The 27,296-nt window shown below is 38.0% G+C and overlaps 1 protein-coding gene across 4 annotated transcripts in view; it reads left to right on the forward strand.

Annotated features, from left to right (window-relative positions):
- Positions 1–27,296, forward strand: part of Foxj3 (forkhead box J3) — an 89,459-nt gene that overhangs the window by 4,821 nt on the left and 57,342 nt on the right. For all 4 annotated transcript variants that reach the window (NM_172699.3, NM_001290696.1, XM_006503017.4 and 1 more), the window contains exon 2: positions 16,122–16,182. In NM_172699.3, the coding sequence (NP_766287.1) occupies positions 16,139–16,182 (44 nt within the window). In that variant the 5' untranslated portion in view covers positions 16,122–16,138. The remainder of the gene's footprint in view (positions 1–16,121; positions 16,183–27,296) is intronic.

A 27,296-nucleotide genomic window follows, 5' to 3' on the forward strand; every position in this document is an offset into this window, starting at 1 on the left:
TGATTACACAGTAAACTTGTGGTGTAGGGAAAACATCTTTAGGATGAAAAGTTAGTTATATTAGGTGACCTGGCCAGGACTGCACTTGAAATGCTGGAGCAGATGTTATTGTTATTTATTTTTGCCAATTTCACCACTCTTTGCTACTTAAAGCATCCCTATGCAAATTCCTGGAGAATCTAGGGGACTGAGAAGTCCATATCAGTTGGGTAAACCTCATTTTTTTTGCTTTTTAGTGTCTCCTCTTTTGCCAAAAAAAAAAAAAAAAAGTTGTGTCTCGCTGGATGTCCTTGAACTTGGAATGTAGGCAAGGCTGCCCTTGAACTTGAAGTCATTCTCTGCCTCTATTTAGTGTTGGGGTATAGTAAAGGGATGAGCCACCATACTCAACCTGGGAATTACTAAATTCTTATGATGACTCTTTGGGACTTAGAGTGAAGACTTAGCAGAATTTTTTTGTTTGCTCTGTTTAAACAAGAGATTTTATATTTCTGTCCTTTAGAACTTTAACGGTGTTTAATGTAATGAACATTTTGAGATCTTATTTTAGCAACAGTGTTTAGAATACATCCATTATATGATCATTATATGATCTCTGAGTAGTAGATTTTATTATCAGATTTTCACAGATGAAATGGACACTGAAAGGTGAAATATTGCTTATGGGTACTTAGCTAGGGATGGAAGGAACCAAGTTTTGAAGTTTCACTGTCTATTTTCAGAACTCAGAATTAATTACTATACTGTTTTGCTCACTGATTATGAAATAATAAATTGTGTCAAGGAAGAGCAGGGCCAGAATATGAAGATAGGATTTGAATACACTTGGAGAAGAAGTGGAATATTACTTGACATTACACGAGGATTCCTTTTTAATGTGGACCTAAAACAAGGTAGATAGTTAGACTTCAGTGTGTTTTGTTTTGTTTGTCCTGACAGTATCTCAGCTAACAACAACGTACGGAACAGTGCTCTTCACTGGTGATGTTTTCTGTCCTGTAGATTTCCTCATTGACACTGTTCAGAAACTTCAGCTTAAGAGTCAGAACTCAATTCTACCTCTCTGCAGTCTTCTCTTAACTCAGATTTTGTTTCCGTTTTGAACAGTTACCTTTTCAGTCCCACAGGGGGACACCTCTTCTTCCTCAAAACTCAGGAAAACATCACAGTAGCACTTCATAATAACTTTCAAAACATTTGACCATTGTAGGTGGCATAACTGTATTTCAGTGTACAAAAAGAACCGAAGTACAGTGTTTTGGCTAAAGAGATTGTCTTATACTGAAATTGGGAAAGGCATCCGCTGTACAGGATTTTTTGATTTAATAGAATTTGTTATAACCAGATCAGCAAAGCATTATTACTGTGGGCCATCTGTTGGGTTATGGAAATAGCTTTGTTGCAAGAAACCAGATGTTGTACTTATATTTGTAACAGTGGCACTCTACTTATTTTAAGTAACCTTTTGTTGATAGGTACCTTTAGCTGCTATCCTATTTTATATATGAGAATTGAATACTTTTTCAAACTGGTGAATACTCTTGTACAATCAGTTCAAAACAAATGACTCATGGTGCCAAACTTTAATACTACAATAAGAACTTTTACTCTGATACCCAGTTTCTAATACTTTGTAGTGACTTCAGTTGCTTTAAGAATTTTACCATAAATTTAACATGATTTTATTTTGGTGTGATTGGATCTTTATTAACACCACATTGTCTTTATTTTCTGTCTTTAGTGAGTGAAGTACTCAATGACAGATTCAGACTTAATGAAGAGCAACTTTTAGAATATAGTCGACAGGGTTTCTCTGTGTAGCCCTGGCTCTCCTGGAACTCACTTTGTAGACCAGGCTGGCCTCGAACTCAGAAATCCACCTGCCTCTGCCTCCCGAGTGCTGGGATTAAAGGCTTGTGCCATCATGCCCGGCTGACAAACAGCTCAGAGATTGAGGTGCTTGCTGTGCATTTATGAGGACTAGGGTTTGGAATTTAGCACTCATGTAACAAGCCCAGTGTGCTGCATATGCCTTTACTCCAACTTTAAGGGATCAACACCCTCTTCTGGTGTCTGTTTCTACTCACCCACATAGACATGTATATGATGAATACAATAAGTCTAAAAAAAGAAAGAGCTGGTGAGGTAGCTTAGTCAGTAAAGGCACGTGCTGCCAAGCTTGATGGCTTTGGTCCCCAGAACACATGCTGGAAGGAGAGAACCGACTTCCACAAAATGTCCTCTGACCATTGTGTAGGCGTTATGGCATGCCTGTATTCTTCCCCACATGCACACAATAAGTAAGTGTAATAGAATATAGTCCAAGAGAATGTTTAGAGTGATCACCAACTGCCTGTGCTGTTTTTCATTATTTTCAAGTCCTGTGTAGTGGAGAGTCTTGAGCTCATTGAAGAGTTGGCCATTATTTCCTGATGACTGTGTCTAAAGGAGATTTTTCTTAGTCACCTGACTTTCAGTCAAAATTTTCATCTGGAGTACTGTACTGGCTAGTTTTGTGTCAACTTGACACAGCTGGAGTTATCACAGAGAAAGGAGCTTTAGTTGAGGAAATGCCTCCATGAGATCCAGCTGTAAGGCATTTTCTCAATTAGTGATCAAGGGGGAAAGGTCCCTTGTGGGTGGGACCATCTCTGGGCTGGTAGTCTTGGTTCTATAAGAGAGCAGGCTGAGCAAGCCAGGGGAGGCAAGCCAGTAAAGAACATCCCTCCATGGCCTCTGCATCAGCTCCTGCTCCCTGCCCTGCTTGAGTTCCAGTCCTGACTTCCTTGGTGATGAACAGCAGCAGTATGGAAGACCCTTTCCTCCCCAAACTGCTTCTTGGTCATGATGTTTGTGCAGGAATAGAGACGCTGACTAAGACAAGTACAAAGCTACAAAGCTAAGAGCTGCAACTGAATTTCTTCCCAGCCAGTAAAAGTCTTGCTTAGTGGAATAGGATTAGAATCAAAGTTTTGTGCCAGTGTATACATATTAAAAACCACATAAATTGGAATCTACTTTTGCCTAATGCTGAGATCTGACTTTACTTTTAAACCACCAATAGATCTTAGTTTCTACTGCTAGCTGTGAGATTTGTGAGAGAAATTCACTAGGTCACAAGACTGCTGGCATTTAGTAGCAGTGTCATATTTTGTTTGTTTATAGAGGTAAACTTTGGGAGGAGGTTATAGTATGAGAGAAATAGATTATTGTTTACATTCTAGATTTTATTATTATTATTATTAAAATACTTTAAAGTTTCTGTTGCTTGGTTTTTAGGACTTTTGGGAATGAGTTAGTCACAGCAGTTAACATAACAGTCAAGGGTAGGTTGATTCTTTGAATAGTGGTAGGACATAAATGTTGTAGGGATTGGTGTTTCTGCTGTTTTCCTTGGATATATGAATCTGTAATACTTTACACAGGCTAGACAGGTAAGGTCTGAAGTAGATCAATGGTTTTATCTTATGTATAAATTGGTAGCAAACACCATCAGAAACAGTTGGTATGTCATAAACTTATGTGTCATATTAGTTAGAGCACATGTGTGTACTTTGGAAATATTTCCACCTTACATCTGGATGATGATTGATGTTGGATTTTGGGACTTAAAACAGCCCTGTAATACAGGTAGGGTAACCCATGAAGTCAATTGACAAGAGTGTCATTTAATTACTATTTAATTACTATTCTTGTGGGTTTTTTTTGTTTGTTTTGTTTTGTTTTTGTTTTTTAAAGTAGAAAACTAAGGAAGTTATAGTGAGGGACAGACTTTAGGTTTTTGTCATGGAAGTGAAAGGTCATGGAGATCCCAAATGATCAGTCCTTTTGTATCTATGATATTGTAAAGCTTCATGTAAAATTAACAAGTACAATTTCTTGTTAAATGAGGTCCAGTTTTAGTCATTGGAAGCATTCTTACTCCATTTCTGCTGTTAGTATTCTGGAGGTGAGATAGGGAAGAATCAGAATGGGAACTTAAGGATTGCTAAGTAGCAGTTAGGTCTCTCACCCTTTCTCTCAGAATGGAAGTATATGCTAATAAATTTTAGAGAAATTATACATAATACGGTTCTAATGCAGGTATCTATCTGGGTTATTGTCATACAGTGAGACCAGTTGTCTGTTGCCTGGTAGGTAAGAAGAGACTGATAGTGTATAAGGAAGTTTTACTGAATAGAAATCAAAGCAACAACACAAAACAGACCGGGAGAAAAGTATGACAGTGGGTAATTTCATGTGTCTTTTTATGAACCTTTCTATACAGTGAACATGTTTCATTCAGAAAATTTGATTTTTATGGTCCGTATAACAAATCGAAAAATAACTATTTTGAAGAGCAGTTTAAGCTTGGTGCTGTTGAAGTATTTGCTAAGAAGTTAATATAGATGAATTTGTTTGATAAATGACTTGATTATAATATTATGGATCAAGTTGTGAGTGTGTTAGGTGATTTAAGGTTTTCTTTGCATTAGAATTTGTTCATTTCAAGAAATTTTTTTCCTCAGAAGCAAACTAGAAACCCTAGGTTTACTTAGAGTAGTTATTTCTCAGTTAAATCACCTGAAATGGTAGTCTAGTTTGAAATGAAATGAGACCAAGGATTTACTTACCTGCTTTCATTCTCTGGCTGATTTTTAATAAGAAAAACAAAATTGTTAATGTTTGTTTAATGTTTTTAGTCCAGGAACATTGAATTAGTTAATTTCTCTTAATTGATTGGTCATTTATTTTTTTTTTATCTGTCTATATACAGACAAGTGAAAAGCAGGGTTCATGCCAGCAAAGACCACAGATGCTTAGTTTGAGAGATACCACAGAGCTGTTCTTCCAATAATAGTGGTGCCTCTGATTGCTTCTGATGACTAGTTTTTACTCGGAAAAGCAGTGTTTAGCATGTTTGTTTGAAGAACTTAATCCATTCAGGGGTGTGGAAGAATGGCTTTAAGAGCTGATGGCCTCATAGTTATTTATTTACAATAAAGTGCTGAGAACCATTGATGCAAAACATGCCCTTGAGTGGCTCAGTGGGTAAAGACAGTTTTCTCCAAACTTGGCAACCTGAGTTTGATCCCCAGGACCCACATGGAATGGAAAGTAGGAGAGAACCAATTCCTGAAAATTGCCCTCTGACCTTTTCAGGTACACACTCCACACCCATAAATGCTGAATGTAAAACCCCCAAGATTGCCCTTAAGAAGCATTTCTTCACCACCCCCTTCTCTGTTTTTGTTTTTTTTTTTTTGTTATTTTTTTTGTTTTTTTTTTGTTTTTTCGAGACAGGGTTTGTCTGTATAGCTCTGGCTGTCCTGGAACTCACTCTGTAGACCAGGCTGGCCTTGAACTTAGAAATCCGCCTGCCTCTGCCTTCCGAGTGCTGGGATTAAAGGCATTCGCCACCACCGTCCGGCCCCTTCTCTGTTTTATTTATTTATTATATGTAAGTACACTGTAGCTGTCTTCAGACACTCCAGAAGAGGGTGTCAGATCTCATTACAGATGGTTATGAACCACCATGTGGTTGCTGGGATTTGAACTCAGGACCTCCAGAAGAACAGTCAGTGCTCTTACCCTCTGAGCCATCTCACCAGCCCCCCTTCTCTGTTTTTGAGACAAGATCTTGGTATATAGCTCAGACAAACCCTCAACCCACAATCCTTCTGTTTCAGTATCCCAAGTGCTTGCATTATGGTATGTGCTTCAAGGCTTGATTGTCTAAGGAACATTTTTTTACTGAGATAGGTGATTTAGGCGTTTTGATTTATAGGGGGTTACCAGGTTGACATCATGATTTAAGAAATTGTACTCTAGTAGAGGCAGGATTGCAAGTAGTGAGATCCTGCTTTAAAAGCCAAAATGTACCACTCGAAAGATCCTTACATTTTCTCTTAAGGATGGAGACAATGTCTTTCTGTTTTTATCCTTTCTGCAATTCTGTTTCTTAGTGACAAGGGACATGTTCTGAGAAATGTTAGATGACTTTGTCACTGGGAATAATCAATGTGCTTATGTAAACATTGATGGCTGTGATGTTACTGGTGATAGAATCTGATGGGACCAACATTGGGTATATGAGAAATGTTAAATGGCAAGTGACTTACTGTGCACAAAGTGTTGTAGGGATTTTTACATATTCAGTAAAGTAGTACATAAAAAAGGCATTTTGTATTTCATCTTAATTTTTGTTTTGTTTTTCGAAATAGGGTTTCTCTGTGTAGTCCTAGCTGTCCTGGAACTCACTCTGTAGGCCAGGCTGGCCTTAAACTGAACTCACAAAGATTCACCTGCCTCTGCTTCCTGAGTGCTGGGATTAAAGGCTTGAGCCACCATTGCCTGGCAGCTCATTTTAAGAATGTTAATATTGCTAAAAATAGTATGTATCAAGTTACCTTTCTCCTAGTATGATGAGATAAATAAATTGTAGTTCCTAGAATATTGAGTTAGTCATTCATACCATTGAACTTTCCTACTAGAACACTTAAGGTATGGCCGTTTAGCTATCCTTCCCAAGCCTGTCATCAGTGGTAGTTGAAAAGTAGCCAATATGGCATGGTACTGAGTGTTGTAATCCCAGCACTCAGGAAGGGAGACAGGCAGGAAGTTTGCAGTAGATTTGAGGTCAGCCTGTTGTATACATAGTGAGTTGAATGCCAGTAGGGATGCCAGATTTAAGACCATGTCTGAAAAGAAAAAAGGGTAGATAGCCTGTTCTTTTATGTAAGCACTAAATGAAGCAAAATGTACTACTAACCAATCTTTTTTCCTCTGTGGAACAGTAGAGCCTGTAGTCTTTCTCTTTTCCACAGTTTAACTCTTCAAGTATTTAAAAATAATTATTTTAATGGACAGTTTGAGTGCTGTGTATGTAAGGAATTGTCAAATGGCAGTTAAAAGTCAAGTTTGTTCCCAACGGCAGGTGTAGCTAAAGAGCCATGGATTTACCAGAAAGTAATGGTTTTGCTTCTACTGATGAAGAAAACTTCATATATGAGATATGGGCATTTTAGACTGAAAGACTAATCAGAAACTTAAGAGATGAGGCATAATGGGGAGAGAGGAAAAGAAGCTTCCCAAACTATATAACAGGATATTAAAATGTTTATTGTTGTTTCTTTAGTATTTGAAGCTTGGCAAGTAATTGTGGGAAATCAATACTTTGTCACTTTCACAATGTAGTTAAGATGATTGAACAGGCTGGGCAGTGGTGGCGCACTCAGGAGGCAGAGGCAGGCGGATTTCTGAGTTGGATGCCAGCCTGGTCTACAAAGTGAGTTCTAGGACAGCCAGGGCTACACAGAGAAACCCTGTCTCAAAAGACCAAAAAACAACAACAACAACAACAACAAAACACCCAAAAAAAACAAAAAAAACAAAAAACAAGATGATTGAATAGAAAAAATATAATGTTTTTCTCACTTTTTTGAATACTCATTAACAGCCAGGAAAGCCTCAGGAAAATAATATTCTAAGTCTATATACTAGAAGTGAGCTGTGAAGCTGGAAAATGTTTTCTTCTTCAGGCTAAATGGACCTAGCTTCTTTTTTACATTTGACATGATATCCTTTATTTTTAATGGAGATAGGATCTTACTGCTACACAGTCTTGGCTGCCCTGAAACTTGCTATGTAGACTATGCTGACCTCAAACTCATAAAGATCCACTTTCCCCTCCCTCATAGTTCTCCACCACAACTGTGAACGTTTGGTTTCTAAATTCTTTGCTAGTATTGTGAATCTTTTCCCTGGAGCACTCAGCTTTGTAAGTGTTCTTAATATGCCCTGCTTAAACAGCGCAGTACTCCAGTGTGAACTAAGTGAAGAGTTTAGGAGGCTGTTGCCCTTCTAATGAAGCTTGAGATTGTATATACTTCTTCTTAGCTGAGGCGCTACCCTGGCTCATGTTCAGCTCCTGCATTGATTTACAAGAATTTCTTAGTGTTGATTCAGAGAGAATCCTTTTTAATAGAGCTATCAAATGAGTGCTCTTTTTTCTTCTTCTGATTACATATGCCATTTTCTCAGAGGTAATATTCATTCTTTGCTTCCTGAAATTTAAGAAAAGAAAATTAATTGTACAAATACTGAAGCTGAATAAATAATATCCAAAGACTTCAGTCTACTTGCTTCTAGTGAGTATGTGCAGAAATATATAAAATATAAGTTGGACCTGGTGGCGTGGACTTGTTATTCTAGCTGCTTGGGAGGTTAAGGCAACAGGATCACAGACTTCACTTGCTTGGCCTACAAAATAAGTTCAAGGCCAGCCTGGGCAATTTAGTGAGATCCTGTCAACATAAAAAGTAATAAGAGGTCTTAGGTATACGGTTTAGTGAAAGAATACTTATCAGACATGTGGGGTCTTGGGTTTGATCCCCCATACTGCTGCCCATCCATGGTATATAAAATAAAATGAATCCTCATTAGGGTTTAACAATTGGGACTTTTTCCATATACCTCAAGTGTCTTTCCTTTGTGTTGATGTGCTGTTTTTAATTTTTATTTTCTTATTATTATTAATAGATTTTTTTTTGAGAGCGTTTTACTTTGTATCCCTGTCTGACCTGGAACTTGGAACTTGATATGTAGACCAGGCGGACTTCAAAACTCATGAGATCTACCAGCCTCTGCTAGGATTAAAGGCATGTGCCATTACACTAGACTCACAGGCTTTTTTTTTTTTTTTTTTTTTAAATAGGCTTAATCCCCTCCCCTCCCCTCCCCTCCCCTCCCCTCCCCTCCCCTCCCCTCCCCTCTCTTCTCTTCTCTTTTCGGGTTTTTTGAGACAGGGTTTCTCTGTGTAGCCCTGGCTGTCCTGGAACTCACTCTGTAGATCAGGCTGGCCTCAAACTCAGAAGTCTGCCTGCCTCTGCCTCCCAAGTGCTGGAATTAAAGGTGTGTGCCACCACTGCCCGGCTTACTTTATTTTCTTCTTCTTCTTCTTCTTCTTTTTTTTTTTTTTTGTTTTTTTTTTTTTTTGAGACAGGGTTTCTCTGTATAGCCCTGGCTGTCCTGGAACTCACTTTGTAGATCAGGCTGGCCTTGAACCCAGAAATCCGCCTGCCTCTGCCTCCCAAGTGCTGGGATTAAAGGCATGTGCCACCACGCCCTGCTCACTTTATTTTCTTGTATTAAAAACTCTTATGTGGTAGGTACAGCTAGAGCCTGGGTCCTCTAAACAGAGATTTTGGTGTGTTTTTCACAAGATGACCAGTGAATTCCTGATAAGGAAGCTTGGTGAAACAGTCTATTTCCAGAGGTCAGGGGTCAGTTAGCTGTAGGTCTTGGAGATGGCATCAAAGGTGGCAGCACTGCAGCCCCTGGCTGAATTGTAGCAGTCATCTATACTGGCCATCATCAGTAGCTTCTTGGGCACAGGAGCAGAGGCAATGTCAGTTCCTCTTGGGGCAGGAATGAGATGCACCAGCACAGAGCCACAGCTTGTCACCTTGCATGGAACAGTGTAGGGCTTGCCAATCTTGTTTCCCTAGTAGCTGTTAGGGATGTTTCTTTATAGGGATGATGGGAAGCTTGGCCAAAATGGTGGCCCCTCGATGGCACTGGCTACCTCCTTGGAACAACACTAAGACCAATACTAGTCTGGCTGCTTTATTCAAGCTGCTGTGGCAACCTCTAGATCCTGGGCTCTCAGGTTCTCTGGGCCCTTCTACAGTGTGTCATCCACCATTTGGTGTTGAGAGAAAGAGGAGGACAAGGGACAGGGCAATGGAGCATGGGGGAGGAGGGAAGAGAGAAGAAGCTAGATTTATATTCTTGTACATGCCATTATAGTAATTTATAATATTTTCTTTTTTTCTACTCATGTGTATGTATGTGGGGTGTGTGTGTGTGGAATGGATGGATGGAGGATGAATGGAGGATCAGGGTTGACATCGAGTCTTCTTTAGTCACTCTCTTCTCCTTACCTATTAAGGCACTGTCTTTCAGTTGAACACCGCATTGTCCCATAGGTTTGCTTGATGAAAATCCTGTCTTTTCCTTGTAAGCACTGAAATTATAGCTGGGTAGCTATTATGCCTACCTGGGTTCTGTGGATTCAAACTGGTCCTCATGATTGCACATCAAGTGCTTTAACTATGTAGCCATTTCTCTAGGTATGGGTCATCCTTCCCCCAATTTAAATTAACAGTATTTCACGGATGCCATTTGATTTCTTGTGCATAATCAAATTCCTGATTATTTTAAAGTGCCTTTTGTTGAGTTGAGTAAAAGTTGGCTTTTAATTGAGTCAAGATTCAGGCAAAGTCCACATATTGCATTTAGTCGTGCTAATTATTATTTTAATTTTATCCAAATCATAGCTTCCTTGTGCCACCTTTTTGTTTTGAGGTGAGGTCTTCACTATATGTAGACCAGGTTTCCAGGCAGTCTGTGATGGTTAGCATTAGTTGTCAACTTAACAGAATCGAGAGTTAGTTGGCAAGGAGATGGCCTGTATGTGGAGATGCTATTATTTGGGTGGCGCTGATAGTTTGGAACTGGTGAAAAAGTAGGCGCTTACTCATGTTCTCTGCTCTTTGATTGTGGATGTCATGTGACCAGGTGCTTCAGGCTTCCTTTCATTCTGACCCCCACCATGATGGACTGTACCTTTAACTATAAGCCAGAATTAAGACCTTTCTCTCTTGAGTTTCTTTTGTCTGTGTATTTATCACAGTAGCAGGGAAAGAAACACAGATAACTGACTAGAACTTGCTATGTAGCCAGGCTAGCCTTGAAGTGTCCCTCTTGCTTCAGCCATCAAATGTCATCGTTTTAGGCATGAGCCAGCGTGCCCAACTTTGTCATCATTTGACTCCTTTGTTTTGTTCTGTTTTTTAAATCTCTTATTCACAATTCTTTTGTATTTATTGAAACATGTATCTGATTTTTTTTTAATCAGTTCAGCAAGTGTTTTGGGAAGTTACGTATAAAACATATGCTAGTCATTGTGAGATAGAAGTTATTTGACATGTATTAACCCACTAGGAACCAGGATTCCAGTGGCAGAGACAGGTGCTTAGTGAAGTAGTACAGGGTAGATTTTCTTTTGCCCTCTAGTGAGTCATGCCTTAATTATAATAGCCTTTCTTTACCCCTCCTTCCTCTCCCTCCCGCCCCCCTCTCTGTAATGCTGTCAGTGGAGAGAGACAGAGACAGAGACTAACTGACTGTTGCCTGCCTGCCTATCTGATGAGCCTTCATGTAGTCCAGGATGACTTTGAACTCAATATATCACCTCCCAAGTGATAGGATAAACAGGCCTGTGCAATCACACCCTGTTTTAGAATACTCTGAATGCATCCCTTTAATTATGTCCGGATCAGAAACCCATTGACTGATTGCCTCTTGAATGAATCCAGATTATATCCTTTTGGCTTGGTCTGCTACTCATGTTTCTACTGGCTGTTTTTAAAACCACTTTAATTTAGTTTTATTATCATGGTGCTGAGGAATTGGATACGTAGCCTTGAACATGCTAAGCATGTGCTCTTCTACTGAGCTGTCATCCCAGTAGTCACCGAATTTTACCACCTTTCTCAGTAGAACTAGAACCAAGGTTTTACTATGCCTGTAGTATTTTTATTTTTCAAGTTCACAAACATCTTTGAGAGAAAAAAAATTGTGTGTGAGACTAGGAACTAATAATGAGTATTCAGAGAATTGCAGTTGATATACCCAGCTTGTTGTTCCTACCCAGAATCCAGTGTTTCTGCCAGTTCAAAGAGAATGTCCTGATGTGGGTCTCGTGTTCACTCAGTGGTCTGAATCAGGGATGACAGGATTACAATTTGTTTAACTGCTTTCCCAGTTAGCTGTGGATATCTATTGCTTTTTGGTTGTTTTTAGAAACGAACTCCTCAGGCAGCCACAATAGGTTGAGCAGGATTGAAAATGATGTGAAACCTTTGTGATGATTTTGCCCTAAGCCTGAATTAACTTATATATCAAATTCGCCTGATAGAACTTTTTAATTAACAGACAGCTTGGGTTTCACTTGACATTAATAAATTTGGATTTCTAGGAACGGGATAGAAGTGACAACCAGGTAGTGGTGGCACGTGCCTTTAATCCTAGCACTCAGGAGGTAGAGGCTAGGTAGATCTTTGTGAATCCAGCTTTGACTACTGAGCAAGTTCCAGGACAGCCAGGGCTATACAAAAAAACCCTGCCTTGAAAAAGGTTTTCTTTTTCGAAGTCAGCAGTGTTTTTTTTTTTTTTTAAATTAAAAAAAATTTTTTTTAAAGACTGATTTTAGGTAGCAGGGAGGTAAGTTTTACTTTATGAATTCTAATATTGGAGGCTACAGCTTCCTTTCGTTGAGAAGTTATGTACATGTGCCTGTCATTGTGAGATAGATGGAAATTGTTTGGCATGTATTAACCCACTAGGAACCAGAATTTCAGTGGATATATTACAGTATTTATTCCTTCTCACATTCAGAAAGTCTGGTAGGTTCATTTTACTTTTCAAGGGTATGATAGACTCTTCTTGCTTTGAATTGATCCAGAGAAATGGCATATTAGTTTTCTAAATGTAACTGAGCATAGATTTAAAGCTTAGAACCCTTCAGCTCTCTGAAAGCTAATTCTACATTTGTTTAGTGAGTACCTTTAAAAGTAATTAAAAGGACTTAATATATTGGGAGTGGATAGTTTTTTCACATTTTTGAATATTTCATGTATGTCAATAAAGGTGATTTGAACAAATAACATGATTTAATTTCATATACTTTTTATCATATTTTCCATGAAAATAAATATATAAGTTAGAGAAAGAAAAGGTATTTTTTTTATTGGATCACATGATTTGGACTTGGGTCCACATATTGTGGTTAAGTTATTGAGCAGAGGAGAAAGGCTGACGCTTCAGTGTTAGTGTCAGTGAGTTAACAATAGACCCAGAAATGGAATCCTCTGTTCCTTGCTTGGTTATGATTGGGTTTGAAGTGGGAGGCCTGTGATCTGATTATATAGTTTCAGGAAGTAAAGTTTGGGGTTTGGAAGAAGTTACAACTCTGGTGTTTGGCTAGGAAAAACACTCTCCCTTGTGTATCACCTGCTTGATACAGGGGAAAGAAGAGAGGCCAGTCTTAAACTTTAATCTTTTCTTCTTAATCTTAAAAAGCTGAAGCTAATGGTTGCTCCCTCCCCCAGCTCATCTTGTCTCTTCTTGGACTTTTCTTTGTTTCAGAAGAGGGATATATATTATGTAGTTGATCCATAGGAAATAGTAGTGGCTTCCCTCATATGTTTTTAGCTGTATGAACCTTAAAAATTATTTTTATTCTTTGACAGTTTTATGCATGTTTACATTGATCATATTCACCCAATTCTCCTCTTCCACTTGTATAATATTTTGTAATGGTCTGTATGTGTCACTGCTTAGTGAATAGAGTATGGTTTGGAAATAATGGAGACCCCAGAACACATTGTTAAATGGAATGGCTCAAGGGGTTATCAATTTGAAAGTGATTGTTACAAGGAGCATTGCTTTCTAATAAAGTCATTTTCTTAGTCTCTTCCATTCTAGCTTTGGAAGGTTTTGTGGCATGTACTGTATAGGAAAGAAGCAGAAAAACTTAGCAGAATAAAAACATTTGTGCATGACTGCTGAACAGATATGATAGGATACAATTCACATACATAGTCCACCCATTTAAAGTGTAAAAATCAGTGGTTTTTTTTTTTTTTTAAAGTCTATTCACAGGTGCAACCAACACTGCAATCTAATTTTAGAATCTTTTCCTTCCCCTCTAAGACACTCCATACTCTCTAGTATCCAATTCCTCTCCTCCTCTTACTTCTTTCCCTGCTAGTCCCTAGAGACACTAGTAGAATCTATCTACTAATTCAGATTTGTCAATTTTGGATATTTTGTATAAATGGAGTTTAAATGGAGTTACGTGATGTATAGGTTTTTTTTTTTTTTTTTGTCCTTTTTCCTTTTTTTGTTTTTTTGGAGACAGGGTTTCTCTGAATAGCCCTGGCTGTCCTGGAACTCACTTTGAAGACCAGGCTGGTCTTGAACTCAGAAATCCGCCTGCCTCTGCCTCCCAAGCGCTGGGATTAAAGGAGTGCGCCACCACCGCCAGGCTGTCCTTTTTCCTTTTGCATAATGTTTTCAAGGTTGCATGGGTTGTGGCATCATTTCCTTTGTCAGTACTGGATATAGTACTTTGTATTTAACACACCATTCTTCATTTGGTGGGCATCTGGATTGTCTTACTCTTTGTTGTTAGGATTTAATTTTCTATTCAGTTTTTTCCTGTGGATTTACATAGTTAGGAAGGCTGGCTTTTCTTTCTTAGGAATGAAGTTGCTGGTGTATATGATATGGTAAGTCAGTTTTTAGCTTTTTGATTGGCTGATGTGCTTTCAGAGGAGCAAAACTAGCAACTACAAGATTTTAAGAACTCCAAGAAGTTTAAAACTTATAAATTGTTTAACTGTTATGTGTGGGTAAGGTATTCCACCCTGGCTTCTAGGGGTCAAACTCAGGTAGTCAGGTTTTCACTGGTTCCTTCCCTAAGCCAGGTTTCCTGCTGTGATGATGGTTTTGATTTGTATTTCTTTTGTGGTGAATAATGCAGAGTGTCTTCGTGAGATATTAGCCTGTAACTGACTGTTGAAATCCTTGCCTGTTTATAAATTAGGTTGATTTTAGAGGTTTGAAGATTCTGTATATATTCTGGATATAACTTGCTTTTGGTCCTAAATTATGTAGGGATAGAAGTATAAGACACAGAGATTGGATTAGAGATCTGGTCAGTTTCAAACATCTTATTTTAACTTTCTTTTAAAAAAGTTGTCTGTTCATTCAGATGTACATGTGTGGAGGTCAGAGGCTGATTTTTATGGAGTTGGTAGTTTCTGTGGATTCTGGGAGTTGAAAGAGGGTGCCAGATTTGCAGGACCATCACCAGCCTATTCTTTTAACTTTCTTTTTTTCAACTATAGAAGAAATGTTCTTGAATAAATACAAATGACAATAGTCCGATTATGGTGATAAAAGGAAATGAAGCAGACAGAAATTCCTTTCATTGTGGAACTTGTATTCTAGTGGAGAAACAGAAAGTAAATAAAAATATCTGATGGTTGCCATTCCACATGTCTGTCTCTTTAGTCAGTTGCTGAGAACCTATTAAGTTTCTTAAACAAAGGTCATTATAAACTTAGAATAAAAAAAAATCTAGTGATTTATTTGGCTCTTGTAGTGTTTAGAAAATAGGGAGTTTGTTCAATTAAGGTTTGAATTTTTTCTTTTGAAAACTGGGAAGTTCTTTCAGCATTGTCTAAAATGCTGCCTAGTAGAATTGGGCTGGAACTGGAAATGAGAGCAGGCACTTTGGGGTAAGCACTCCCTTCAGTTGCTCACGGCTCACCACACACATACACTCTACACATTGTGTACTTAACCTCTTTCAATTTTTTTGTAGTGCCTGTTAACCCTTGGCATTTGTGGATTATCTTTGTGCCTAGTAAAAAGAATTCGTATTCTGCCATTGTTATATAGTCATGTTAATAAATAGAATAATAATCCATTTATTCTAAACAACTCTGTAATGGTTAATACATAAGCTAGGTAGATGGTATTATTCCCAAGTTTTAATGAAGAAAATAACTCTTAGTAGTGTATCAAAATCTGAACTATTGAAGTTCCCTTTTACTTAAGTGCTACACTGTTCTGAACTTAGAGCACAGCAACTATTTCTTCAGATGATTAGTGACATTTTATATACAAAACCAATAAAGATGGCACTTTTCACTGTAGACTCTTTGTGTGTGGGAGATGATGGGAGTGTAGATACTGACATGTTCAGGGATATTAGTAGCTTTCAGGTACCTTGCAGGAATGCCTAGGATTCTACAAACACTGGACACACTGTGCTGTCACTCATCTGTTAAATATTATGCGGTCTCACCACCTTTTGGTGCCTATGTCTCCTATGTGATTTATCTGTCTAGCTTTGATACTATCATGCACCTTTCATTCATACATGTCTTAATAGTAGTGCTTCCTTTAGCTTTTGATTTCTGTTCAGTATTTTAATTAGAATTGTAGTTGAGTTATAGATCCGTTTACTTTGAAGCATCTAATAATGAATTCTTCTTTACTTTTAGATTCTCTTTGTGGCCAGATGGGTTTGTATGGACAAGCTTGTCCATCTGTAACTTCATTAAGGTGAGTACACCCTCACCCCCCACCTCCCCAACATTAGAAAAGTTGGTTGGTCATGTGATGTTGCCGTGAGTTTCAAGGTGAGACTCAGTAACTAACTTGATAAAACTGTTCTGTTTTATAGAGCATCCTCATTCATTTCCTCAGTGAAGTAAATAAATCACCTTTGCTGTGGAAAAGAATTGCTGTTTTGTGCAGTAGTGCAGTTTGGTGGAGTAGGGGTATTTATGCTTACAGAGATTTTTAAGGTCATTTAGATCTGTTCTTAGTCTCTAGGGATAATCTTGAGCATGAAACAATATGACTACACTTTGTTGTTTCTTAAAAATGTAAGCTGTTTTCTACTTGCTTTAATTAAAAAATACATTTTGTTTGCTTTGTAGCAGATTATTAAGAAAGACTGAATTTAACTTTTTTCTGGGAGTGGTTATTTAGATCACCATTTTCTACATTAAACTAAACAAATAAATATAGAAAATAGAAGTTAAGTTGTTTTATACAAGCTAGTGGTTTCAGATTTTTTAAGTTACCAAATTTTTTTTTCCCTTCCCTCTAAATACAATCTCATGTTAGGTACAGTGGGTTGGTAAAGCAGACAGATACAAAACTTCCCTAGATTTGCATATCCTATACTTTGAGTGAACACTGAGGGACAGTTGTTGGTGGAAGAGCAGGTTTTGAAAAGTAACCTGCTTGGTGTGATAGCTCATGCCTTTAAACTACGCGGGCAAAGGCAGAATCTGAGTCGAGGCCAGTCTGGTTTAGTGAGTTCCAGGACAGCCAGGGCTACATACTAGAGACCCCTGTCTCAATAAGGAAAAATGTAAAACTAATTTAAATTTAAGGCTTTCAAATGAAAATTTAGAGTTCTATAATGTTAGTTGCAACAGCTACTAGTTACCGGATGCTGCAGTCCATATCATTTATTCATTCGATATACTGCCAGCATCATTCTAACATTCTTTAATGGTAGTATAACAAAATAAGTAGAACTATTTGTCAGACACTGAGAGTTGCTGATAAGGGCTGAGGAGGAAATGGAAGAGACTAGGAACAGAGGAGTAGGTGTTATTTTGAACTGGGCTAAAATAACCTAGAGAAAGCTTCACTGAAAAGCAGACATTTGTCTGAAGAGCTGGAAGAGTGATGGAGTGTGCCAGATACATATTTGGTATGTCAAGAATAAACATTCTAAGTAGAGGGGATCTAGAAATTGCCACAGTAGGAGGCTCTTCTGTGTTTGAGGAACATTATACTGGCCAGTGTTACTGGAACAGGACATAATAGACAGAGGACAAGAAGAGAGAGATAAATATTGCTAGTTCCATAAATGTGAAGTTCAAGAGTATGTAGGTTTGAGACAAGAGTCTGGTTTTCTCCCCCTTCTGTTCTATGAGTATTTTTTAAAAGATTTATTTATTATGTATACAGTGATCTGTCTGCATATATATTCTGCATGCCAGAAGATGGCACAAGATCTCATTGTAGATGGCTATAAGCCACCATGTGGGTGCTGGGAATTGAACTTAGGATCTCTGGAAGAGCTGTCAGTGCTCTTAACCACTGAGCTATTTCTACAGCCCCCGTGAGCATTTTTTAAAAAAGTCCTGTTAGGCCTTTTTATAATGATTTGACCTGTTTGACCATAAACTACATCTGGAATAGGCTTTATGCCATAATGTCCATAAGATTGCTGTATTTTAATGGACATATATATCTGAGCGTCATTAATTTTAATCTGTGAAGACATCTCCAAGATAGCCATCATCCCTAGTAAATGTGTAATCTCAAAATCACCCCCCTCAGAACTCAAGGCAGAAGTCTGTTGGAACTATAAACTTGTACTAATTGTATTATGTATTAATATGCATACATATTTTACTATTTTAAGCTCTAAAATGAAACATACAATTCATTGTATGGCATTGCTTTAAGTTAGCATCAAATAAGCAGAATCTGGATTTTTAATATATTGTATTTATATGGGTTGTCATTTAATTTTTTTAAACTCTTGTAGAAACTTTGTCTGGAACTATGTTTTTTGATATTGTAAATTTTAGATTGAATTTTTTTTGAGGGTTTTAAAATTTTATTTAAAGATTTTTTTTTTAAACCTGCTTTATGGTCCCTAATCTAGTATTTAACTTTTTAGTTTTTTCTTTTTCTTTTTTTGTTTTTTGTTTTGTTTTTTTTCTAAGTCTGTCTGATCTTGATCTCTCCCAAAGAGTACATATAAAACTGTAATCACTGAAAAAAAAAAAGCCATTTGTATGCTGATAAGTGAAGTAAGATCATATAGGATCCAGATGTGTTGTGTCATTCTGTTTCTCTCCATCCCAAATATAAAAAGCATTTTTTTTAATTTAAAATTTTTTCCTAAGGGCTTTATTTTTTATAATTGAATTAGATTTAAAAAAATATTTAGCCTTTTTATAGTTTTTTAAATTTAATACCTTAATAGTTTAGAGTCTTGGGACTTTTAATTTGTACCTTGTTTTGTATTAACCCCACTCCAGCTGTCCAGCTAGCTCAGGGCTCCTTGCTTGGCCTTTTGCTGGCTCTAGCCAGGCCTTTCCAACTTGCTGTGCTTTTGCAGGCCTGTATCCCTGTCATCTGCCAGTAATCTCTGGGCCATGTGCCCTTCCCTGTTTGGTTGTGCTGGCATGTCTTGCTAGACAGTGACTCAGTGGACCCAGACTAGGCTACCATTCTTCTCCCTTGGGCCTCAGCATATGCTGTGCTTTCCACCAAGCAGAGTGCTGGCTTTCCAGAGCAGCATGCAGCTCTTGGGATGCAGCCTTTTTTTTCTATCATCAGCTGAGCTAGTGCAAAGCCTTCCTAGTAGCTGGTCCAGCTGGTCCCAAGCAGCAGTATCTTGAAAGCCACATTTTTGGGGGGAAGGGTTGGAGTTGTGCCTTTCTACCCAGTACCTTGTCTCATATAGATTCTTTTCATGCCCCACATTGGGCACCAAAATGTAGTTTAACCAATTTATGTTTATCTCCAACTAGCTTACAAATTAATGAGATTCAGACTATGGTTATTTTATTTGGCTTTGACAATTATTGGGTGATAACCCCTAATCTACCTTTTTAACTGCTGGCCTGACTCCCTCCACAGTGGTTTACCCCAGATAATTGTTTTTCTTGGCCATGCACTCATGGTTTCCTCTCTTCTCATGGCTTCCTCCTCCTTTTGGTTCTTCTTCCTCCTTCCTCTCTTCTCCACCCTCAACCCAGTAGTAACTCAAAACCCACCAATCTCTAGTCCCTCCAGTTTTGTTTAACCAATACTTTTTTTTTTTGATTTATTTATTTATTATATGTAAGTACACTGTAGCTATCTTCAGACACTCCAGAAGAGGGAATCAGATCTCGTTACGGATGGTTGTGAGCCACCATGTGGTTGCTGGGATTTGAACTCCTGACCTTTGGAAGAGCAGTCGGGTGCTCTTACCCACTGAGCCATCTCACCAGCCCCTTAACCAATACTTTTAAATCAAGGAACAAAGTTTGCACAACAAAAATTTATAAACATAAAAATTTACTCATAAGCTCAAACCTTTAGATACAAAATTGTCATTACAGTACGCATCAACAGGCCAGTGTTATTGAAACAGAGGAAATGATGAATAGAGGGCAAGAGGAGAAACATTACTTGTGTCATAAATGTGAAGTTTAAGAGTATGTAGGTTTGAGACAGATTCTGATTTTCTAGAATGAATCAGAGGAAAAATGAATTAAGTTTGCCCTTTTTTGGAGTTTCAGCACTAGCATTCATTGGAGCAAAGTTCCTTGCTATTCTCTGGAAATCTTCATGCCATTATGGTGTTTCTTAACCATGAGAATTCATTTTCCATCTACTTAGCTTGAATATTTTTCCTCCCTTTAAAGGCAAGGGATACCTATATTGTTCTGGAAATAATCTTGGGGAGAAAAAGCCCTTTAATATTTCTTTTCATGTGATGGGAATAGCCTTTTTTTTTTCTTCAATATTTAAAACTTTGGGAATGGTTACATCAAGTGGTTTTGTAGACTTTGCTCTTCTACACTGAATAGATTTCATTAAAAATATTTCATAGTTAGATGTGCAGGAACAATTATATAAAGGCCACTGACTGATATTTTTAAGTTGTTTGGAGTATTTGTGTTTATGCTAGGACCTTAAATAATAATTGGTTTAGTTGCATACTTGCCTAAATTTTGCTTGATAAGGTTATAGAACTTGGGGTGGATTAAGTAACCTAGAGTGTGCTGTAATCATGTGTATAATAATTATAAAATCTTTGAATATAGCTATAAATCAGACTCGCAGTAAAGATTTTCATTTCTGTAGTGCTCTGTATGGCTCCTCTCAAAAGCAGAGTCTCATTCTTATAGATTTGTATGTGAAGAGGACTATTGTCTGCCATTGGTTTTTCTGAGAGGAAGCCATTTTCAGATAAGAAAGGAAAAATCCCCTCTCCCATCCTCTGTGTGTGTGTGTGTGTGTGTGTGTGTGTGTGTGTGTGTGTGTGTGAGAGAGAGAGAGAGGTGTTAAAAACTTGGTTACTTAAAACTGCTTCCTGTGCTCTTCCCCAAACCAGAAATACTTGTCTTGTTGTGACAGTATCTGACAAAAAATAAAATAAAAAAGGAAAGATATTTTTGGCTCATAAGAGGGGCTTTAGGCAGCTCTTCACATTGAATCTGCAGACAGGAAGCAGAGAGTGAAGAAAGATATTGTTTCCTTTTTCCTTTTTATTTAGTCTAGGACTCCAACCCATAAAATTGTGCCTCTCACAACATAAGTGTGCATTTGTACTTCAGCCTATTCTAGAAAATTCCCTAAGAAGTGGGCTGAGGCTTGTTTCTGTAGTGATTCTAAGTCTTACTAAGTTGACAATAAAAATTGACCATCACCTGCCAAATGAGCTAGGTACATAAGCTGATAGAGAAAAGCCATACCTGTGGCTGGTGGAGGGTTGTAATTGCAGGTATGAGTGAGAATGGGCAGTATGTGTAAGTTAAGCCAAGGAATGCAATGGCAGTATGTGAAGCTTTTGAAGTTCTTAGGGGGTGAGCCAGGTTTGCTGGCATACATGTGTGGTCAGAGCGCCTAGAAGGCAGAAGCTAGAGGATTTCAAGTTTAAGGCTAACATGGGATGCATGGAAAGCCCTATCTCAAATAAAATTTTTTGAGTTTTCATTGTGAGGGGCATAAAGTAAATGGATTAAAGCTACTCCCAGTCTTCTTAAATATTTAAGATAATTTAATTGTATTTTGTAGGTGATGTTGGATCATTGTATTAGGATTGGTTTTTAAGTTATAGTTGCTATGTATTTTTAAAAGATGTATTTATTTTATATATGTGAGTACACTGTAGCTGTCTTCAGACACATAAGAAGAGGGCATCGAATCCCATTACAGATGGTTGTAGGCCACCATGTTGTTGCTGGGAATTGAACTCAGGACCTCTAGAAGAGCAGTCAGTGCTCTTTTTTTTTTCCTTCCTTCCTTCCTTCCAGTCAGCATTCTTAACCACCCTTCCAGGTCCTAGTTGCTATATTTTTATGATTAAAAAAGTAATGCCAAATTTAGATTGATAGCTTTAATGGTTTCATATGTCTTATTCTATCAATATATATTTATGGATATATTCAGGACAAACTCAAATTTTTAATGTTTGTAATAGCTAAATATTGATTTAACTAGGTTGTTCTTACCAATCAACACGGCTCTTTGCTCTTTACTTGACTATAGTATAGGCAAAATTATTTAAGAGCAGGTTTAATACATAACCTAACCCTGACTCACAATCATGGCCGTGCTTCCTCAGTCACCAGGGGCACAGTGTCTTGTACTGCAGTGGCTGTGGGCTTGAGACAGTGTCACGATTGAGTTCTGGCCAGCCAGGGACTCACTAGGAAGACTAGGCTGGTCTCTGTTTCACACACAGTCTGCACATACAGAAAACACAAGGATGATGTCAGTCAGAATGGCAAAGCTGAAAAACTCTGAAACAGTGCCAAGAAACAAAACACAAACAGCAGAGTCTGGAAAAGATAGATCTCCAGGCCGAGGCTCTGAGGGTCAAATGCATCTTAAGGCTAGCATTTTTACCTATGATTTGTTGGTAACCATCTCACTCCAGATAGCTGTAGAATTAATGTCCATACCTTTTCACACAAAGTAATCATAGTGGTAATGAGTTGGTGTTTTACATAGATTGTTAACTACTCATTTGTTCCTAAAGCTGGTCTGTTTATTTAGATTTTAGGTTAATATTAGTATTTACAAAATTTTAAAACTCATTAATTAAAATATAGCCTTTTAGGAGTTCACGTTAACTCATTTCTATTTTTAACTCCGAGTGATTGACCCCAGAGTCTCTGAAAGCTGTGAAAGCACTTGATCACTGACCGACATCCTCAGCTCTTGGTTTTGAAAGTGTCTTCCTATGTAGCCACCGTTGGACTAGAACTAGCTATGTATCTCTGTCTCTTGAGTGCTGCGATTCTAGGCAGTGTGTCACCAGGCCTGGCTCTATTTTCCTTTTCATCTAATGTGCTGCTTCTTCCTTAAAACGTTGCAGTCTTGAAGGAATTGCTCATCTCACTGCCTTCAAGGAGCTGCAGCTTATAATTTCCAAAATTCTAGTTTTAGTTGACTGTTCTGCCTTGATTTTTTCCCTATATTTTCCCCTTTTATTTTATTTTACTTTATTTTATTTTTTGCTTCATGTCTTAAAAAATTAAGAGTGCTTTCATGTAGTAGACTACATTTTATCTGATCTTTTAAATCAGTCTTGAAATCATAACAAGGAATCTAAAAGTAGATATTATAGAGTGGGAATATCTTTTTAAGTAAACACAGATATTTATCATGACATTTCTGTGCATTGATGCCATAATATAAATGATAGTAAATAATAGAAGCTCTTCTTATTGTCACAGTCAGGTATATCACATTGTTGATTTAAGACTTACTGATAAATTAGAGATTAAAAAACCTTCCAGGTTTTCTGTACTGTATGAAAATTCTACCATTGTAATGACTTTTTGTGGTTAGGAAATCTTTCATGATAGATGGCAAGGGGTATTTTGTCTTGGTTTTAAAATCCATAGTGTAGCGTTGGATTCATTTAGATGTGTTACTTGCTGTACACTGGGAACAGTAAGCAAACATATTCTAATAGGTGTCTACCTTACTAGTAATAATGGCTGACATCTATTGAATCCCTGTTACGTGCTACATATTCAGTGTGCATTGTGTTCCTATATATTTTGTGATAGTCATAATGAAAATAGCATTATTAGCTTATGAGCTAGTTCTGGCCATGTAAACTATCGTGAGAGGCTCTCAGGACCATATTCTGAGGGCTGCTGAACTATGGAAATTACAAGCAGCAGCATAAGCTGTTTCTTTGCCATTTTCAGTGCATCATCTCCCCACACTCTTTGCTAGCGTTGGTGCCACCTCACTGGTATAATGACATGTAGGCAGGATATTTAAGAGATGTTGGATGATGAACTGAGTCAGTATGGCTTGAAAAAGAGGCAGGGATAAAATTTAATGGAACGAAATGACTATGTGGGCACGAGTAACCTAATATAAGAAGTATTAATATTAGATTCTGTTTTGGTTTTTAAATATCAGTTGCAGAGATTTTTTTGGGTGATACTTAAAAGGGATTGATGTTCATTAGCCTATTTATCTACTCATATAATTCCATAGATAGTTTTAAATGCAGACTGTATGGCAGTAATGATAGATTAATGTCTCTGCAGACTGTATGGCCAATAATGATAGATTAATGTCTCCATGTTATTTTTCCTCTCTTTAAAGTAAAATAGTTGTTTTTTTTCCCCTTCCCCCACCCCTCCCCCTTTCCCACCTTCTTCCCACCTTCCCCTTCCTTCCTTTTGAGGTTGGGTCTTGCTGTGTTGCCCTGATCCACGGCCTCTGTCTGGAATTACAGGCATGCCTAAAGTAAAATAGATTTAAGATGAGAATTGCATGTAGAATAAAATACTTTGGGGGCTCGGGGCTGGAGTGATGGCTCAATGGATAAAGTGCTTTTTTGTTTGTTTGTTTGTTTGTTTTTTGCACAAACATGAGGATTCGGTTTTTCAGCATCCACTTAAAAAGCTGGTCAGGTGGCTCAGCAGTTAAGTGCCCCAGCTCCTTTTGAAGACAATCTGGGGTTGGTTCTAGCACCCACATAGTGGTTCTGCCTCACCAGGGCCGAGATTACAGATGCTTGCCACCACAACCTCCTTGGGAATGAGGAAAATTATAGGCAGAAGTGAAAGGAGTGTGATAATGTATAAATCATGTGAGGTCATGTTGGTGGTGTTTTGTAAAGTGAAATTAATTTCCCATCTCCTTACCCACATGTCATGACTTAAGTTTTGAGAAGGGTTTTGTTTGGTTTTGTTTTGAGATGAGATCTCATTCAGTAGACTTAGCTAGCTTTGATCTCAGCACTCCTGCCTTAGCCTCTTTAAGATTATGGGTGCGAACTACCACATTTGTTTGTCGTGTTGTTATACTTCAATGCTCCATATGCCTTGAAAGTTGTGAAAAAATTCCTTTTGAAGGATGCCACACCAATATCAGAACTTTAGGTGGTAGTTCTTCTCCATTTCCATTTCTCCCACAGACTTTTATCTTTGTTTCCGTGTTAGCCTTTCCTCTGGTATCCCAGTGAGCTGTTTGTGTCAATCTGTGCTAGGTAGTACCTTTCCCAAGTTATAAGAGCGTTGCTGCTGTACTCACATATGCTGTCTGGTCTACTCTTTGCTGCTTCCTTTTAACCTCTAACAGGTGCTTTGCTTCTTGACAGGTACTCTGGTCTGATTGTGTGCACACACATGGCTACACCAAGACACAGATACACACTTTTTTTTTTTCTTTTGAGACAAGGTTTTTTTGTGTAGCCCTAGCTGTTCCGGAACTCAGTCTGTAGACCAGAGTGGCCCTGAACTCAAAGATCCACCTGCCTCTGCTTCCTAAGTGCTGGGACAATGCCTGGCAGATAGTCCCTGTTTTAACTACTGAAGGCATCTTTCAGGATGCTCTGAGGGTCTCCATCATACAGGGTATTCAGCTTGGATATATTTATTTAATCTGCTCCTTATAATCTCATTCATATTAGTTACAGAATGGGAAGAGGCAATTGACTAGGCTTTGTATAGGAAGAGATGTTTGGTTTGAGTCTTGAAGGAAAAACAGAGTGAAAAGGAGAGGCCATTTCAGATAAGGTTTTTTTTATTCCTTATTAAATTACTGATATTTTTAGATATTTTGTATCTGCATGTTACTAGGTAGCACCTAGTGTATCGTCACTGTCCTCAGTGGGGATGTGTGAGAGGGAGGGGTGAAGGTAGGAAGCTTAGACATAAGACATACTTATATGAAGTGTGTTAAATGCTAAACTTAGGTTAGAACAACAGTAGGAATTTAGAGAACTAATAAAACATTAATAAAAGCTAAAACTTTTGAAAATGTGTTATATGTATATGCCACGTAGTCAGGAGGGAAACATCAGAATTGCTTGGCTGTGATGACAGAGTGTTTCCAAATTCTCGTTGAGTGTATACATTACACTGGAGGTGATTAGCAGGGAGGGATGGTGAGAAGTCGGTCCAGGAGGTGAGCTGGAGGGAGGCCTTTGGAATGAGGTGAGGTAAAGTGGCCTGCCAGATTTCCATGACCAGATTCCTCAGAGCTGTCTGTGCTGTTTGAAACTTACCACCATCTGTCTCTTACACAAGTCAGGGAACTTCTGCCATCCCACTCTTTGCTGATGGTGGTCCAAACTGAATGGTCATCTTTTATATTTTTGCTTAATGGTGAATCACTACAACAACTGCCTTAAGTATCACAGTTGGTGGCACTTTCCACCTTGCTAACAAGAGTATATATAAACTTTATTTAATTAGAAGCAACCCTACTTTTTCAGACTTTATATTTGAGAAATTTTATGGAATATTTAATGTTTGCTTTAGCATAAGAGGTAATTAGAAGTGCATTAACATTAACATTATCTACTTCTGACACAATCAATGTTCCATCTTTACTTTAAGATACAGATGAAAGTTCCTTTCCCGTCTTCAGGACTGTAGTCCATGCTTCCTTCTTGAGCAGTCAACGTACCTACAGTTAACGTTGCTCCTTCAAGCAATTTTTTCATGTTTGATACTGATTAAATTGTTGGTTCCTAGATGGTAAAAACATTGATAGTGGTTCTCTGTTTATTACTACTCAAGCATAGGCCCATACACAGTGGCTTTGGTGAAGTCTTGTTAGATGTATTGCCACATGTTTCAAATACCTCCTTCATGCTGACATAGCTTGAGTGTTAAGTTCTTATTCTTTTTTTTTGTTTTTTTGTTTTTTTTGTTTTTTCGAGACAGGGTTTCTCTGTGTAGCCCTGGCTGTCCTGGAACTCACTTTGTAGACCAGGCTGGCCTTGAACTCAGAGATCCACCTGCCTCTGCCTCCCAAGTGCTGGGATCAAAGGTGTGCGCCACCACTGCCCAGCTAAGTTCTTATTCTTACTACCAGCCTTGGTGCCAGTTATAGTTCAGTTTAAACACACCTTTATGTTAACATGGGAAATTTGTGTAACAGCTGTCTTAATTTGAACAAGGTAAAGAAAGCTCTGTGCAGAGAGAGACATGGAACAGCTAGAGCAATGGCGTGCAGGGACACAAAACCAGTGCTGCTTTGGTGACTGAACAGTAATAGCTTCTATTTTTATAATCATCATCAAAAGCTGACTTTTTTTTCCAAATAAGCTTTTTGCTTATTATAGAGGTATAAAACCAACCTCTAATGTCATTGGGTCCTTAGTTTTTCATCTTTAAATTGAAGGTCAGAGGCTGTAAGCTCTAGGTGCTTTCCCTTACTCATTTGGTGTAGTGTCACCTTGAAATTTGCACATCTCCTTATTTCACAGTCCTTACAAGATAATTGGGCACGAGCATTTCTGGTTGCTACAGTGTATGGTGAGATAATATGAGTTTGTTTCTTTAAGATCCCTGAAGGTGCCATTTAGTGGAATTTGTTTGGTTTTTAGAAAAGGAGGGAATTTGAGAAACAAAGTAAAACAGTGGCTCAGCGTATTAGGA

Source organism: Mus musculus, chromosome 4 (genome assembly GCF_000001635.26).
Source record: "Mus musculus strain C57BL/6J chromosome 4, GRCm38.p6 C57BL/6J".
NCBI classification, from domain to species: domain Eukaryota; kingdom Metazoa; phylum Chordata; class Mammalia; order Rodentia; family Muridae; genus Mus; species Mus musculus.